The 15,030-nt window shown below is 37.8% G+C and overlaps 1 protein-coding gene across 1 annotated transcript in view; it reads right to left on the bottom strand.

Annotated features, from left to right (window-relative positions):
* Window positions 1-7,087: 7,087 nt before the first annotated feature.
* LOC109917528 (SH3 domain-binding glutamic acid-rich-like protein) overlaps window positions 7,088-15,030 on the bottom strand; it is a 45,406-nt gene continuing 37,463 nt past the window's right edge. The window contains exons 6-10 of the mRNA XM_048602776.1: window positions 14,035-14,106; window positions 10,822-10,851; window positions 10,268-10,294; window positions 9,965-9,991; window positions 7,088-7,129 (exon numbers count right to left, since the gene is read on the bottom strand). Coding sequence (XP_048458733.1) covers window positions 7,103-7,129; window positions 9,965-9,991; window positions 10,268-10,294; window positions 10,822-10,851; window positions 14,035-14,106 — 183 coding nt within the window. The 3' untranslated portion in view covers window positions 7,088-7,102. The remainder of the gene's footprint in view (window positions 7,130-9,964; window positions 9,992-10,267; window positions 10,295-10,821; window positions 10,852-14,034; window positions 14,107-15,030) is intronic.

The following is a 15,030-nucleotide window of genomic DNA, read 5'->3' as shown; positions in this document are numbered from 1 at the left end:
TTCAACACATGCTGCGTTGCACAACTGTGTTCATTTTCTGGTAAATACTTAGTCGGTTTGATAAAACAATACAATTTAAAATCACAAAACGTTGTATTTAGCTGTATTGACGATCAGTCATGACAATTAAAACTGCCCTAATTGTTGTTTTTAAATAAATGAAGGTAGAAGTGGGCACTTGAAATAACTAAACTTGCACAGTTACAGAGCTGGAATCGGTGTGATTAAATTGCTCCATAACAAGCTGGCAAACAGCAATGGCCTACGTGGCCTCCTTTTGTGACATAAATGAAACTGGGCGCCAGAGTTGGAGGAAAAGATCTCTTGAACGGTTGTAGGACTGGCAGAACTCTAAGGAATAAGTTTGAGAAGGTTTTTTTTAATTAAGAACCGCACACAAGCTGTGCATATCACTAGTAACAGCAACAGTTGGACTTTGGTTCTAGTGCACTCGTTCGCAATCGTCTTAACCTTAGGAGAAATGGCAATGTCTCTACTAAGTAACATGTACACCATTCTTCAAAACAGACAGTAGCTAGAAAAGGGCAGTGTTTATGATGATGTGGGGGTGAGAGAGAGAGTGAGCAGATAAGTGGATACAGAGTACCTAGAGAGACGGAGAGTGAGAGAAAGACAGTTAGGCAAAGAGATGGCTGATTGTAAACCAGGGAAGGAGACAAGTTGATACTGGGACAATGAGTAGCTGAAAATGGGCTGGCTGTTCTGAAAGCAGCTCATAGCAGGACAAGGCCTGGAGTGAGGGGTGGGTAAAGGACAAGGAAGGTGCTCAGGCTTAAAATTATTGAACTCCATACCGAGTTCTAGAGGCTGCAGAGTTCCGACGAGAAAATAAGGTGCTGTTTTTCCTTGTACTCAACCTTACCATAGCACTGCAGCCAACTTGAGACATGGCCAGGGAACAGGGTGGTGTGGCAAAGCGGTGGGCAGCTGGAAGCTCAGGGTCATTTTTACAGACAGAATGTAAGTGTTCTGCTGCCTGGCCTGCTGTGCTCCTCCAGCTCCACAATGTGTTATCTACAAAACAACCGGTGTTTCTTCTACCCAAATGTAGAGTGGACATGAATGCAGTAGGCTGGATTGAGTGATGTGCAGGTAAATCTTAGCTTTATCTGTACAATGAGTCTGGGGCCTTGGATATAGAGGAGGGAGGTTGTGAACTGGCAAGTATTACACCTTCCGAGACTGCACGGGAAAGTGCTACAGGGAGGTGTGGGAACATGTTGGGAATGGAGTAGTAGTGGACCAAGATGTCCAGTAAGGAACAGTCCCTGTAAAAGACGAAGACTCTGCAGCAATTTCTGTTTCAGATCTTCAGCATTCACATTTCTTTAATAAAACAAAGCAGAATGGAAGACTCATTAAGACAATTAAAAAATTTCTTTTAAAAAAGTCACCAGAATTAGTAACAGGCCATTATTTGCTGTCAAAAAAGGGCAAGGATATAACGTGCCCTTTTTTATTTATTCATTAAGAGGACATAGGCATCACTGGTTAGCCCAGTATTTATTGCCCAGAGGGCAGTTAAGAATGAACTGCATTGCTGTGGATCTGGAGTCACACGTAGGCCAGACCAGGTAAGGATGGCAGTTTCCTTCCCTAAAGGACATTAGTAAACCAGATTGGTTTTTCTGACAATTGACAATGGATCCATGGTGATCAGACTCTTCATTCCAGATTTTTATTGAATTCCACCAGCTGCCATGGCAGGATTCAAACCTGGGTCCCAGAATATTACCTGGGTCTCAGGATTAACAGTCCAGTGATAACACCACTAAGTCACTGCCTCCTAACATTATTGATGCATTAATATAACAGCAACTTTGGATAATGGACAGAGGGATGAATGAGCTCAAAAGCTGATGTCCAATTTGTGCCATTCTGTTTCAGCTGTTGAAAAGACAGCAGGCAACACAATGCCTTTTTTACAAAGCTAAAGAGCTTCTGAATTGCATGGTCAATGTGAATCAAATCCATGAAGTTAAAACCTTGTCCTTTTCAATCGAAGTAACCATTTAGTAAGGTGGTAGATGTTAATTACTGCAAGTAAGCCATAATGGTGCTGAAAATTAACTGCTACAACTATGGAGCCTTTGTTCAAGGTTCAATTCTGCTTGAGAATTAAATACTGTGAGATTTAATGTAATGTTTTACTTCTTTATTTCCTTTCTCCCTCCCTCTGAATTCAATTGTTCCCTTCCCCTTCCCCCCTCAGTTTGTTTCCTTACCTGATTTAGCATTAAATCTTCTCAGAAATTAATGTACAATTTCTTTCCAGTTCTTCGCTGTTCATTACACAGTACGTCAATCAGATTCCTTAAAAAAGAAACCGTTGCTTACTCTGGTCACTCAGGTTCTTATTCTCACTATCACTATTAACTCTCACTTTCAGCAACTTAATAGTAAAAAAAATCCAAGGAACATCTAATTAATGGCAGACACTGATAAATGCCATCTCACAGCAATGATATTTTTGAACTCGGATGATACCACTTTAAGAACTAGATCTGTGTTACATCTTTGGACCAAGATCACATGATCATTCATACGGAAAACACTACAAATGAGAAAAATGCATCTAGTTCTTAATTGTTTACAAAATTCTGTTCAAAATTCATGTTTTTTTTCTTTATTCGTTTGCGGGATGAGGGCATCGCTGGCTAGGCCAGCATTTATTGCCCATCCCTAATTGGCCAGAGGACAGTTAAGAGTTACCCACATTGCTGTGGGTCTGGAGTCACATGTTGGCCAGACCAGGTAAGAATGGCAGTTTCCTTCCCTAAAGGACATTAGTTAGCCAGATGGGTTTTTCCTGACAATTGACAATGGATTCATGGTCATCATTAGATTCTAAATTCCAGATATTTTATTGAATTCAAATTCCACCAGCTGCCGTGGTGGGATTCGAACCTAGGTCCCGAGATCATTACCTGGGTGGTTGGATTAACAGTCCAGTGATAATACCACTGGGCCATCGCCTCCCCATTGTATGCAATAATCTATATAAATAAGTGAACGATTCACCAAAATTTAATTAAGAGGACAAAGTTACAGTGCAGTTGTACTGGCATGAATCCAACATGAAGAGCAAATAATAGTTGGGTGAGTTTACTATGTTGGAGGCTGTGCTGTTAGATCAGTTAGCTCCTTGTTCTGCTGTAGTTACCTTTGCATTGAGAAAAATGACCGATTTTTCGGTTTGTTTAATTTCAAAGCTGTTAAAGCTCACTTTCAGGCTCAGTAGGTGAAAGTACTTCCTTAAACAAAATTAAAAATCAGGAGAGATTCTCAGGTTTCATTCCCTCTGTACAGGGAAGCAGACAAGCTCTATCACAGTAGCACTGGCCGCTGCAATTAGTCTCATTGTCTTAGGTCAAGGAATGGAAAAAATCTACTTATGTTCTTGGCTCCAACTGTCATCCACAGGACTCATTTATTTATTTCATATTGGCTGAAGAGCAGAAGGGACACAGCTGTACTAATCTTTGTGTAAAACACTCTTACAAGACTTGTGCATTAGGAACTGCATTTAATAAGCCTCGGGAGAAGTCAGAATTTGTAAAAACTTACCATGCTCATTTTAGATAAAAGAGAATGAGGCTTTAGCTGATGGTAAAACTATTATGACTTTGCACATTATAATATAAGTGAACATTTAAGATGCTTTCAATGGAACATGACATTAAATTGGAATTGCTGAAAGAAACAGTAAATGAAAGGACGAACTGAATTGAATCTAGAATGAGCAAACGTTAGATGTTCCCCATCTTCATTTTGCTATAATTCCCATATTGACGCAATGAGAATATTGATCTGAATCCACAGAACAAGCCTGTTACCACAAATAGAGGTGCATCTGAAAACATTCTGCTGGTGGTCAGGGACTCTTTAGACCCCAGAGAATTAAAGTTATTGAAAAATGCTTACATTTGTAACTGTGTTATCTAAATACTTTTAAACACACACAGAAAGGAAACACACTGATGGGTACAACATAAATATAATTGCTGGGTGCAAAGGTATTTGTAAAGCTTTGAATGATCAAATGTTTTGGCGATAAGCACTTAGGAACAGAGCAGGGCAAAGGAGTAGGTTGGTTATTACAGCTTTCAGACATGGGAATAAAGAATATTATGGCTACATTTCAGAAGCAGCTAACAGTCGCATCATTCCACCAATTCAAATTGATGTGTGTGCCAGGCAAAAGCCTCCCAAAAGGAGCACCAGTTACACTCTAATGAAAAGTGGTAATATAACATGGGCTATCTTCCATGGGAGAGAGATTCAAGAATGGCCAAAACATCTACGTTGAAAGGTCGTGAGAAAACTGACAGCAATCAAATTACTTCCGTGGTATATAGCACTAATGCATTCTCCTTTTCAATCTGATTTAAAATAACTGAAAGTGGATGAACAGCCATTTGTCTCAGAATCCTGTGGAGAAAACTGAAATAATATGCATGATGTTGGACTTCAAACTGAGTAATGTTAGTTCCCAGTTTGCATTGTTATTCTCCAAGACTCTATGGTTGGAGGCTAAATCAATACAAAAATGCACAAGAGGCAGCAAATCTAGGGATAATCCTAACTTTGCTGGGTAGTAAGCTCAGTCTTGTAGATTTGCTATTCATTAAGTGAAGGTCTGATTTTAACAAACCAGCAAGAGACACAACCAGCAAGCTATTCACAATGTTGTGGTTATTGTCCACCAACGCGAGTCAAAATATCAAGTTAAATCATCACCCAACACTGCCAACTTTAAAACTAGATGAGGGGCATGTGCACAAGCAACCATGTATTTTGGTGAATCAAATTTATGCGCTCATCCTTCCTTTAATATAAACTAAAAAAAATAAGAACTGTCTGGTAAGAATACTCGGTGAGATATTTAGCTCATACCCTGAAAAAGGATAGAACTGTATTCCAGGTGTCCTTCTCTCAAATAAGCAGACTTCAATTCACAACAGTCACATGAGACTGATTAGAATAGTACACACAATACACAATGGAACAAAGAGCGACCCAGATTTGTGTTTTAAGATGGAAATGGTATCTGATGACTAGTTCTGGATCTCGGGATGGACATTTGAACCCCTAAGAAACTGAGAGTCAGTCAAGTCTTTCCAGGGAAGTTGCAGTTTAACTTAACCGATTTCTTCTGTTTAAATACTGATGTAACACCAAAATGCTCTACTAAAATGAAATAAATCAGGCGAGGGGAGAAAAGAATAAAACAAGGAGTTTTTTTTTACAAAAATTCATTGCATCATTTACCAGTAATAACTCTCCAACATTCACAGTAACTGTTTTCAGTGAAAGGAACACTGGCAAAAAAGAAGGAAATAGAGGCAACTTGGCATAATTGAGACAATGAGGCAAAACTTCGCAAACATTGGCAGTTCTTATGCTGAAGGTAAGCTTCGATTTAAAGCTTCAACTGGCAGCTTCAGGGAGGAAAGTTTCAGGTGTTAAAGGGGCGTTTAACCATGCCATATTGTGGGGAGTGCCTAGATCAGCTTACAAAAACCCAAATTTTGCTTCTACAAAGTCCATTTGTTCAAGCATATAATCAGCTAACCAACTACAAACAGAAGGACAAGGTTGATGTGGATCAATATTTATAAGAAAAAGAGTAGATGTTCCAAGGCTACTCCTTTGTAGAAATCCATGTCTATTTTTGAACTGCAGAACTTCTTGGGCAATGCCAACATTTTTATTGAGGTTACCACAGGTGGTGTAATGTTCACGTTCTTCCACTTATGATTTTTTTGCAAGAGCTTCAGCTTCCTAAAAGAAGAGAGGGGTGGAGGATGGGGGAGGGGGAGAAGAAAAAAATGGTTAATTAAACACCAGTATTGATATCAAAGATATCAATGCAGTTTCCACTGCAGCCACTTGTTATGCAGTAAGCCCATCAATACATTTAACAAGTATATTCTCCCAGCAGAACAGGAATCCAAACTTATTGTCATGGAGAGCAATTCTTAATTTGTGAATAAATTCTTCTGATTGTATGCTGTGTGAAAACAACAGTGAACATTTAAAAATTTCACATTTAATTAGATCCAAACATCCAGTCTAATAATTGCAATATTTGGGTCTGGGCACAATAGGATGTATAGAGAGGGGGCAACATCCTTTGACCAGATACTTCAATCCCAGCAAAAAGGTTCTTCAGTGTTATATAGATACACCTACACAATCTTGAAAGTATTGATTAATATAGAGACTGCTCCCATTTGAAGTAAAATAACATTGAAATATATTGCATTTCACAAATGGACAACTTAAAAATTGCTTTTACATGCTATCCATTTTAACCCTTGTGAAGATCCAGTTTAAACACTATTTACAGTAAGGGAAATCATTATGTGGATTAAAAAAGTAGGATTCAATAATTATACCTAAAAGTCAAATGTCATTAGCTCCAGCAGTGATAGATCTTAAGAGATTATTAAAATAGAGCTATTAGGCAGATAGGTAGCTGAAGAACAAAAGTTACATTATTCAGTACTACATATCTGGAGCCCATGACGCTAGGAAGCTTGGAAACGAAACAGAGAAAGTAAATGCACAAACTTGGGTGAGTACAGTACAGGCACAATATGCAATACAAGTGCTAACATGCTGTGCAAAGCCCAATTTAAATGTTTCACACAAAAAGAAGTTCTTCAAATATCCAAGTGATTATTAATGAAGGGAAATAGAAAAATTGACAGCCAAATAGCTATAAGCACCAATTAAGTCCAAAAACTCCATTCCAGCAGATTATCCCTGGTGATAATGATGAAACTCAATGAAAATAAGTCATCTACAATACAAATTCAGAAACCAAAACTCTTCAAACTGAGGACGTTTGGTGAGATTAGTCAATATTACGTAAACTTTACACTCAGTTTGTTAGTGGCCTTACAGTTAAATTGATATACCACCCACTAAGGCTAGTTATCATCTCAGGTCCAAAAAGCAATGTCAACAGGCAAATCAATAATTTTGCATGCTTGGTCTGAATGCTTGAATTAAGTATACACTCTGGTTACCTTAACCCCTACAGATGAAATGATATAGAAGCATAAAATTTTTTTTAAGATTCATCCACTTCATCCTCTTCCTATTTAACAAATAAAGAAAAAGTGAAAATAAGCACAAGGCAAATGATTGCAGTATCACAGACTTTACAACACCAGCACAGAAAACACCCTTCCGCCCACGGTCCCTGCATCGATTATCCAGTATCTAAGTAACCTAATCCCGTTTTCCAGCACTTGTAGTTATGGTATGTTATGGTGTTTCAAGTGCTCAACAAAATAATTCTTAAATGTTATGGGAGTGCCTGCCTCTGCCCACTCTTAGGTAGTGGGTTCCAGATACCCACCATCCACTGTGTGAAAACAAGTTTCCACCCTCAAATTCCCCTCCAAAGCTCCTGCTCCTTGCCCTAAAACTGTTCCCTCCTGACTATTTTCTCCACAGTAGATGGATCAAGTTTCTCCCTATCCATGCCTCTCAATTTTGTATACATCAATCCTCCCCCCACCCTTCCTCAGCCTTGAGGACAACAAACCCAGCCCCTCTCTCTCTCTCTCATAGCTGAATCACTCTCGCACAGGGAGTATGGTGTTCAGAATATTACACAGTACTTCAGCTGGGGCCTAACTGAATACAAGAGCAAGGCAGTTATAATTAATGTGTTGACTAACAAAGGCAAGTACCCCACATGCCTCTTAAGCACCTTATCTACCTGTCCTGCTGCCTTCAAGGACATGCACGCCAAAGTCCCTCTGATCCTCTCTACTTCCTAGGGTCCCACCATTCATTATGCACTTCCTTGCCTTGTTAATCCTCCAAAAATGCATCACCTCTCATTTGTCAGGATTAAATTCCATTTGCCATTGTTCAGTCTATCTGACCAGCCCATCTATATCATCCTGTAGTCCAAGACTTGCCCCCTAGCTATTTACCTCACCAGCCTTACCTGCTTTAAGTTCTACTAATTTCACAATCACAATAAAAAGGAGCACATAATCACTAGCACCATCTATTGACATAATTTGAGAGACGTAGATGTGTGGACAATAGTTCTGCAGAATTTAATTAAAGAGGTTATTAGTGCTAGTCAAAACTCTCCTCAATACATAGGTTTTAATCATTTAAAATAAACATCTCTGAAATACAACACAACAAAAGGTTATGAAAATAGTTTGATAACCATTTTGAAATTTCTATTTGTTATAATTGGAGAAGGTTATGCAAGTACCTCAGTTACTGGTTGTTCTTCATCCTCCTCCTAACACATTAGAGGGGTACATGTGGAGGATGAGAAAGAAAGTGGAAGAGGAAGAAAGAAAGAAAGAAAGAAAGAAAGAAAGAAAGAAAGAAGGACATGTCTTAATTTAAAAAAAACACAAAACAATGAAGTGTGGAAAACATCCTGCAACAGAACCAAAGAAGAATTCAGAATGTGAAGAACAGAGGCAAGGAAGTAATGAATAAAACTGCAATAAAAAGGAGATAATGGATGTGGATAGAGTATTCTAATATTCGCTTTAGAAAGAGACTGATGCCACAAACATCTAGTTCCATCTAATTCCCTCAAAAGCACAATCAAACTTTCCATGTTGCAAACAGGGAAAGGTAGGGCTCAGATGAATGCTTAAAAGTATTTGATTGTAAAAGAAAAGATTTGAACAAACTGAATGGTTTGTTAACTATGGCTCTGCTTTGATTTTCAAGCACATTGTTCAGGAATACTCAAGTATTCCTGAAGTATTCCTACAAGTCTAGTCTTGCAATTAACTTAAGTTTGCAAGCTGATAATATTGGGGGGGGAATGAAAGTTACAAAGTTACAAACACAAGGCAGACAATTCCTAGCTATCCCAGAATAGGAAAGTCAATGATTTCTATCCTAGTATATTTAAAACACTTTTTGTGATAGACTGGTGGCTGAGGCAGGTGTGCAAGCTTCATCATTGAAATGGAATAATTTGAGATACAGTACTTGGATTCTTCAGGATTGATACTTTTTTCCACTTTTAGTGTGACTTACTGAGCAATCAGGACATGGAAATGTAATCCTTGCTAGTCTGTATGAAGTAGGATTTAAATCCATGTTGTTAAGCAATCATCAGGGAACCTTAAACTTTAATTTCAATCCCATTCTTTCTCCATTGAAGGATAATTATACATACGAGACTCCAACATTTTCAAGGAATGTTCCTTAGGTAATCAGTGACTTGTGACTTTACACATTACTGACATGCTCAGGTGTCTATATGCCTACTGAACATCTAGACTGACTACAAACAAAAAAATTCTTCCTACTAAGCCAAAAACAAAGTATGCTCTTCTCCGTCATGCATTTTCAGAGTACTGAAATGAATACTCCTTGCTGTGTCTATTCCAACTTAGTCTTTTAAAGAGACTCAATCTTTTCCTGATGCAATCTAAAACCCAGGCTTCATCACCTGCTATCTGATCCCTGATTTAACTCAAAATTATAACCGACTTTTATCAAATTTAGCAACAGCCAATGCCACAAGACCCATTCTTCAGATAGAATTCTTAAGTAAAACTCATCACAAGCATTAATGCATAATTAAGCTAACAATTTACACATGTATTATCAAAAGTATATTTCAAAGAATCCATGGAACAATGCCATTGTCAGATGATTGAGAAAAATAATTTTTGACTCAAATAGGTAATCAAATTTTTCTTATATCTAAAGATACTTGTAACTCAGGAACTGTGTGTGTACATAGCACTACTCCACAAAAGCAACAAATTGCTCAAAAGTCTAGATGCTATCTGGCAACAGTGTATTCCATTCAAAAGAACCAATAATTGTTCAATAAAGTATCTGTCATGAAGTACAGATGAGACAGAAACAAAAAAATGATTAATGAGATGATGAAAACTAATGACCCATTTAACCGATTATCTACCTCAGTAACAGGTTGCTCTTCTTCATCCTAGAGAAGGAAATTATAGACAAGTGGCTAAGTAATTGCAATTAACAAAAAAGTGAAAGATTTGGATTAGTCAGTGAGATAAAAGTCAAAGAGACATGTTATCAATCTAAACCTAATGAAACACCTTCAAGCAGTTTGCATCAGAAATGTGATTTTTTTAATAAAAAGTCACAACCAGGGCATGCAGGAAAACTGTAGTTATTATACAAAAATTCTGTGAATTAGTTTCTAAACCACCAATGATTTGTAGGTGTCCATAGAATCTATTGATCGAACCTCTGTAACTGGCTCTGCTTCTTCATCCTAGTGAAATTATAAATAAGAACACATGGCAGGTAAGTGCAAAAGCACACAACTGCTCAAAAATCATTGCAACACTCATGCCATAGCTTTGCAACTACTCCATTTATCCAAGTATTCTTTTTTCCCTTAGTCATGAAGCCTTTTCTATGTTAACCATGTGTGTTCAGAAAAGAATCTCAAGTCAAAATTCTGCTTTTCTTTAAAAAAAATACAAGCTGGCTTTGGAGGAGAGTTCATACAGATGCAGTAGAGGTAGGAAGTGACAAAGACAATATGTCACATTGATTCTAAAATGTAAAGCCAGAGAGGAAATGGAAAGAGAATGCAATCAAAGTCAAGAAAATCAGAGACAGGGAGGGAAGATTAGACAAAAGTTACCTAATGAAAAATTTGAATTGGCAAGTTCCACTCACCCACCCCGCCAAACCCTTATAGTTTCCTTTCATGACATGTAGAATCACATGCACACGCAGACACATTCATCATTCACAAAATTGTGACGAAATAAAACATATGACTGGTCAAACCTCTATTTCTGGTTCCTTCTCTTCCTTTGTCTGGCAGTGGCATGAAAACAAAAGATGAGATAGGAAAAAAAGAGTAGGGATGAACAAACACCTGCATACGTGTATAGTTAAACCATTGTTTCAAAAACTCATTTTCATTCAAAACAGTTAGGGCTTTTCTACTGAAAGAAAAACAGTTCATTTCCTATGGCATTGCTCAAAGCTATTTTGGAGTAAAGAGACAAAAGGAGAGCCAATGGACATGATCAATTTGGATTTCAAGATGGCCTTTGACATGGTGCCACACAGGAGGCTGCTAAATAAGATAAGAGCCCATGGGGTGTTAGGGGCAAGATACTGGATTAGCTGACTAGCAGAAGGCAGACAGTAGGAATAAGTGGACTTTTTCAGGATGGGTGCTGGTAATTAGGAGTTCTGCAGGGGTCAGTGTTGGGACCACAACTATTCACGTTATGCATTAATAAAGGAACTAGAAGGCATTGTTGCTAAGTTTGCATAAGACTCAAAGATAGATGGAGGGAAGTGGGGAGGCTGCAGAAGTACTTGGACATGCTAGGAGAGTGATAAATAAGTGGCAGATAGAATACAATGTGGACAAGTGTGAGGTTATGCAATCTAGTCAGAAGTATAGGTGTATTTTCTAAACTGAAATCTTAAACGCAAAAGGGAGTTGGGAATCCCAGTTTACGATTCTCTCGAGGTTAACACACATGATCAGTTAGCAATTAGGAAGGCAAATGCAATGTTAGTATTCATTTCAAGAGAGCTAGAATACAACAGCGTGGATGTACTGCTGAGGCTGTGTAAGGCTCTGGACAGACTGCATTTGGAATAATGACAGCAGTTTTGAGCCCTGTATCGAAGGAAGGACGCTGATATTGAGGGGGTCCAGAGGAGGTTTACAAGAATGATCCTGGTGAGAAAGGGCTTGTCATATGAGGAGCAGTTGAGACTTCTGGGTCTGCATTTGATAGAGTTTAGAAGAATGAGGGAGGATTTAATTGAAACTTACAGAATACCGAGAGGCCTGGATAAAGTGGACGTGGAGCAGATGTTTCCACTAGTGAGAGGCTAGGGCCTGAGGGCACAGCCTCAGAGCAAAGGTAAGACCCTTTGGAACCAACAAAGAGGAATTTCTTCAGCCAGATGTGGTTAACTGTGGAACTCATTGCCATAGAAGGCTGTGCAGACCACACTTTTGAGGATATTTAGGACAGAGCTAGATAGGTTCTTGATTAGTAAGGGGATCAAGGGCTACGGAAATGAAGTAGGAAAACAATGTGTTTCTCAACTCCAGATGTGATTAAATGGTGCAGCAGACTCAAATGGTCTGAATAGTCTAATTCTGCTCCTATAACTTTATGTTCTACAACATGCTTAAAATTATTAGATGCAAAGCCCTAATTCACTGTGGGGATACAGTTGAAGCATTGGACCTATTCCCCGATTTTGCCTCTCCTCAGTTAAATGCTATTTTAAAGTCTACCTTTTCCTTACTCTTAATCTTTATTCATTAATGGGATGAGGGCATCGCTGGCTCGGCAGTATTTATTGTCCATCCCTAATTGCCCTGTTGACAATCAACCACATTGCTGTGGGTCTGGAGTCACATGTAGGCAGCCCAGGTAAGGGGGGGCAGATTTCCTTCTCTAAATGACATTAGTGAACCAGAGGGGGTTTTTCCGACAATCGACAACGGATTCATTGTCATCATTAGATTCTTAATTCCAGATCTTTTACTGAATTCAAAGTCCACCATCTGCCGTGGTAGAATTTGAATCGGGGTCCCCAGAATGTTATCTGGGTCTCTGGATTAACAGTCTAGCAATAATACCACTAGGCCATTGCCTGCCAATACTATTCCACTACAGCCTAATGTTCATAAATAGTTTTCAAACAGCTGTCTGTAGAACATTTGAAAATATTTTTCTATATAAAATTGTTGTTTCAGAAATAGTGCAGTACAAACAGTTCACACTAAGTATCACTTTTCTCCCCTACATTTGTCTTCAGGACTTGTCTCCTTAGAAGAAACTGAAATGGACAAAAGCATGAAACTAAAATGTAAAGCATACTTTTTTTTATTACAAATTTGATGACAAGAGGTTTCAAAACACCCTAGATGTTTCGAAGAATTGTATTTGTTAAATAGCAAGATGGAAGTGAGATGAACAAAGATTAACATGTTAGATAATGGATAAATAGCTATGCATACATCCAAATGAAATTCATTCCACAACAGCTGAAAAAGGTGAAGAGTTAATAGAAGCACTCTGTAAATAAATGTATGATAACAGACAGAACAAGCCCTTGCTACAATGAAAAGCTACACAGCCCACCACTATAACACTGATTGGAAATAGTCGAGCCTTGATCTTAAAATAAACCTATGAATTTGGTTAAGGATGAGCACCTAGGGTATTTTTATTGGACAGAGATATTCCTTCATATTTTCACATGGATATGTGATATTACAACCAGGTTATTTCTGGAGGGTTACTGGAAGCAAAACCGGGAGGAATAAGCCACTGTAATGAATGGTGTTTCACCATGTTAAATCTGGAACTGAAAGAGGAGAGGTAGATCTGTCACACTATAACAATTATCCCTGTACAATGCAGCTGGGAATATTCACAAGTGCCTGGATAATTTGGGGTCATTAGGATCATTGACACTAACTGCAGATCTAAAATATCAAATTGATAATGTCAATCAATGACCAGAGAACTTTTTTCACTACCCAAAACAGGGTGTTGTGGATGCCTTTTCAATGTGCAAGGAATCTATTTTGGTAGCTTGGCAAGTTCAAGTCACCAGTAAACCAGGTTGTAACTCAGAATTATCCACAAGGTACAACATACCTTAACTACTATTTTCAGATGACCAAGTTAATGATTAGAGATAGGACAATATGTTATAAAACACACAGTCTCCATGGTCCCCTCTTGCATATCCTACCTCAACTTTAAAATTAAAGAGCAATGTTCATGCTTCTTTCCCAATCCTATCTGAAAATGCTCAAATTGATCGTGCTATCTCGAATTAAAATGATTGCTGAATTGAACATTAGATGGTTATCAAGTGGCATGTACATTATTAGTTTGTCCTGTGAACTGATTTAATTTAAGATAGAAAGTAACATGGAGAATGACATGGTTAAGCCACTCAAATGAAAAATGTAGGACTGTTAATAAATTTGAAAGATTCTCTTACAGTCTCTTCTGGTTCAATTGTTTGATGAACAGATTCCTCATGTTTGTCAGCTTCATTCTCACCAATGTTTTCCTGCACATGCCAATATCAATATTCAAAGGAAAGCAATGTACACAAAATCTAACAGATTCTAAAAGTTCAAATGGAAAACAAACACTAAAAACTGCAAAGTGATTTAAACAAGCAAACGCTGGAGAAAACAAACATGCCGATATTTCAAAGTTAGGACTTATTACCAATTTTAAAAAAAAGTGAAAAGGATGAAAACTAATACTCAGAATATAAGTGTATATGAATGCTAAATGATGACTAAATGGCAGATATTAGCATCATGTCTTTCCTTGATGAAAGGAAAAGAAAATTTCAACCTATGACCCTATTGTCTCAGTCTATTCCTTCCTTCCCACAAAAGAAGGATCAATCAATGTCATATCCACTGCTAATTTTAAAGTGGAGATTGATAGAAATTTGTTAAACAAAATGGTAGAAAACATGCCAGTAGAGTTGGGCTGCAAATCAGCTCTGAGTTCACCAAATAACAAACAGGTTACAAAAACTAAGTGGTCTACATGTGCTCTGTGTATTATGTGCGAGATGTGAGCACAGGAAGTCAACACATATGTTCTTTATTCTGATGTACTTCAGTGCTCCATCATTTTAAATTTTATTTCCAGGAGTTATAAAGCAGGTTGACAAATCTTAAATGCAAAAACAATTAATAGTTAGGAATGGTCATCAGTCAATTTTATCAAAGAATTTAGACAGAAATTTAAATGAATAAAACACGTAACACATGTAATCTGAGCCCCCAAATTAAGATTGGTGCCTTGATGTTCAAATTTGTATAATGGTATACGTATATGTCGATTGAAAGTGAAATGCAAGTGATAGAAATCATATAATCCAACAGCAAAAGTCACATCTTCAGTAAATGTTATGGCCCACACTTAGCATGCTATATCAAAGGTCTGTAAAAAATAAAGTTCAACTAAAAAG

Source organism: Rhincodon typus, chromosome 11 (assembly GCF_021869965.1).
Source record: "Rhincodon typus isolate 14 chromosome 11, sRhiTyp1.1, whole genome shotgun sequence".
Lineage (NCBI taxonomy): Eukaryota > Metazoa > Chordata > Chondrichthyes > Orectolobiformes > Rhincodontidae > Rhincodon > Rhincodon typus.
Note: the sequence above shows the minus strand (reverse complement) of the source record. Positions and strands in the feature narration are given on the sequence as shown.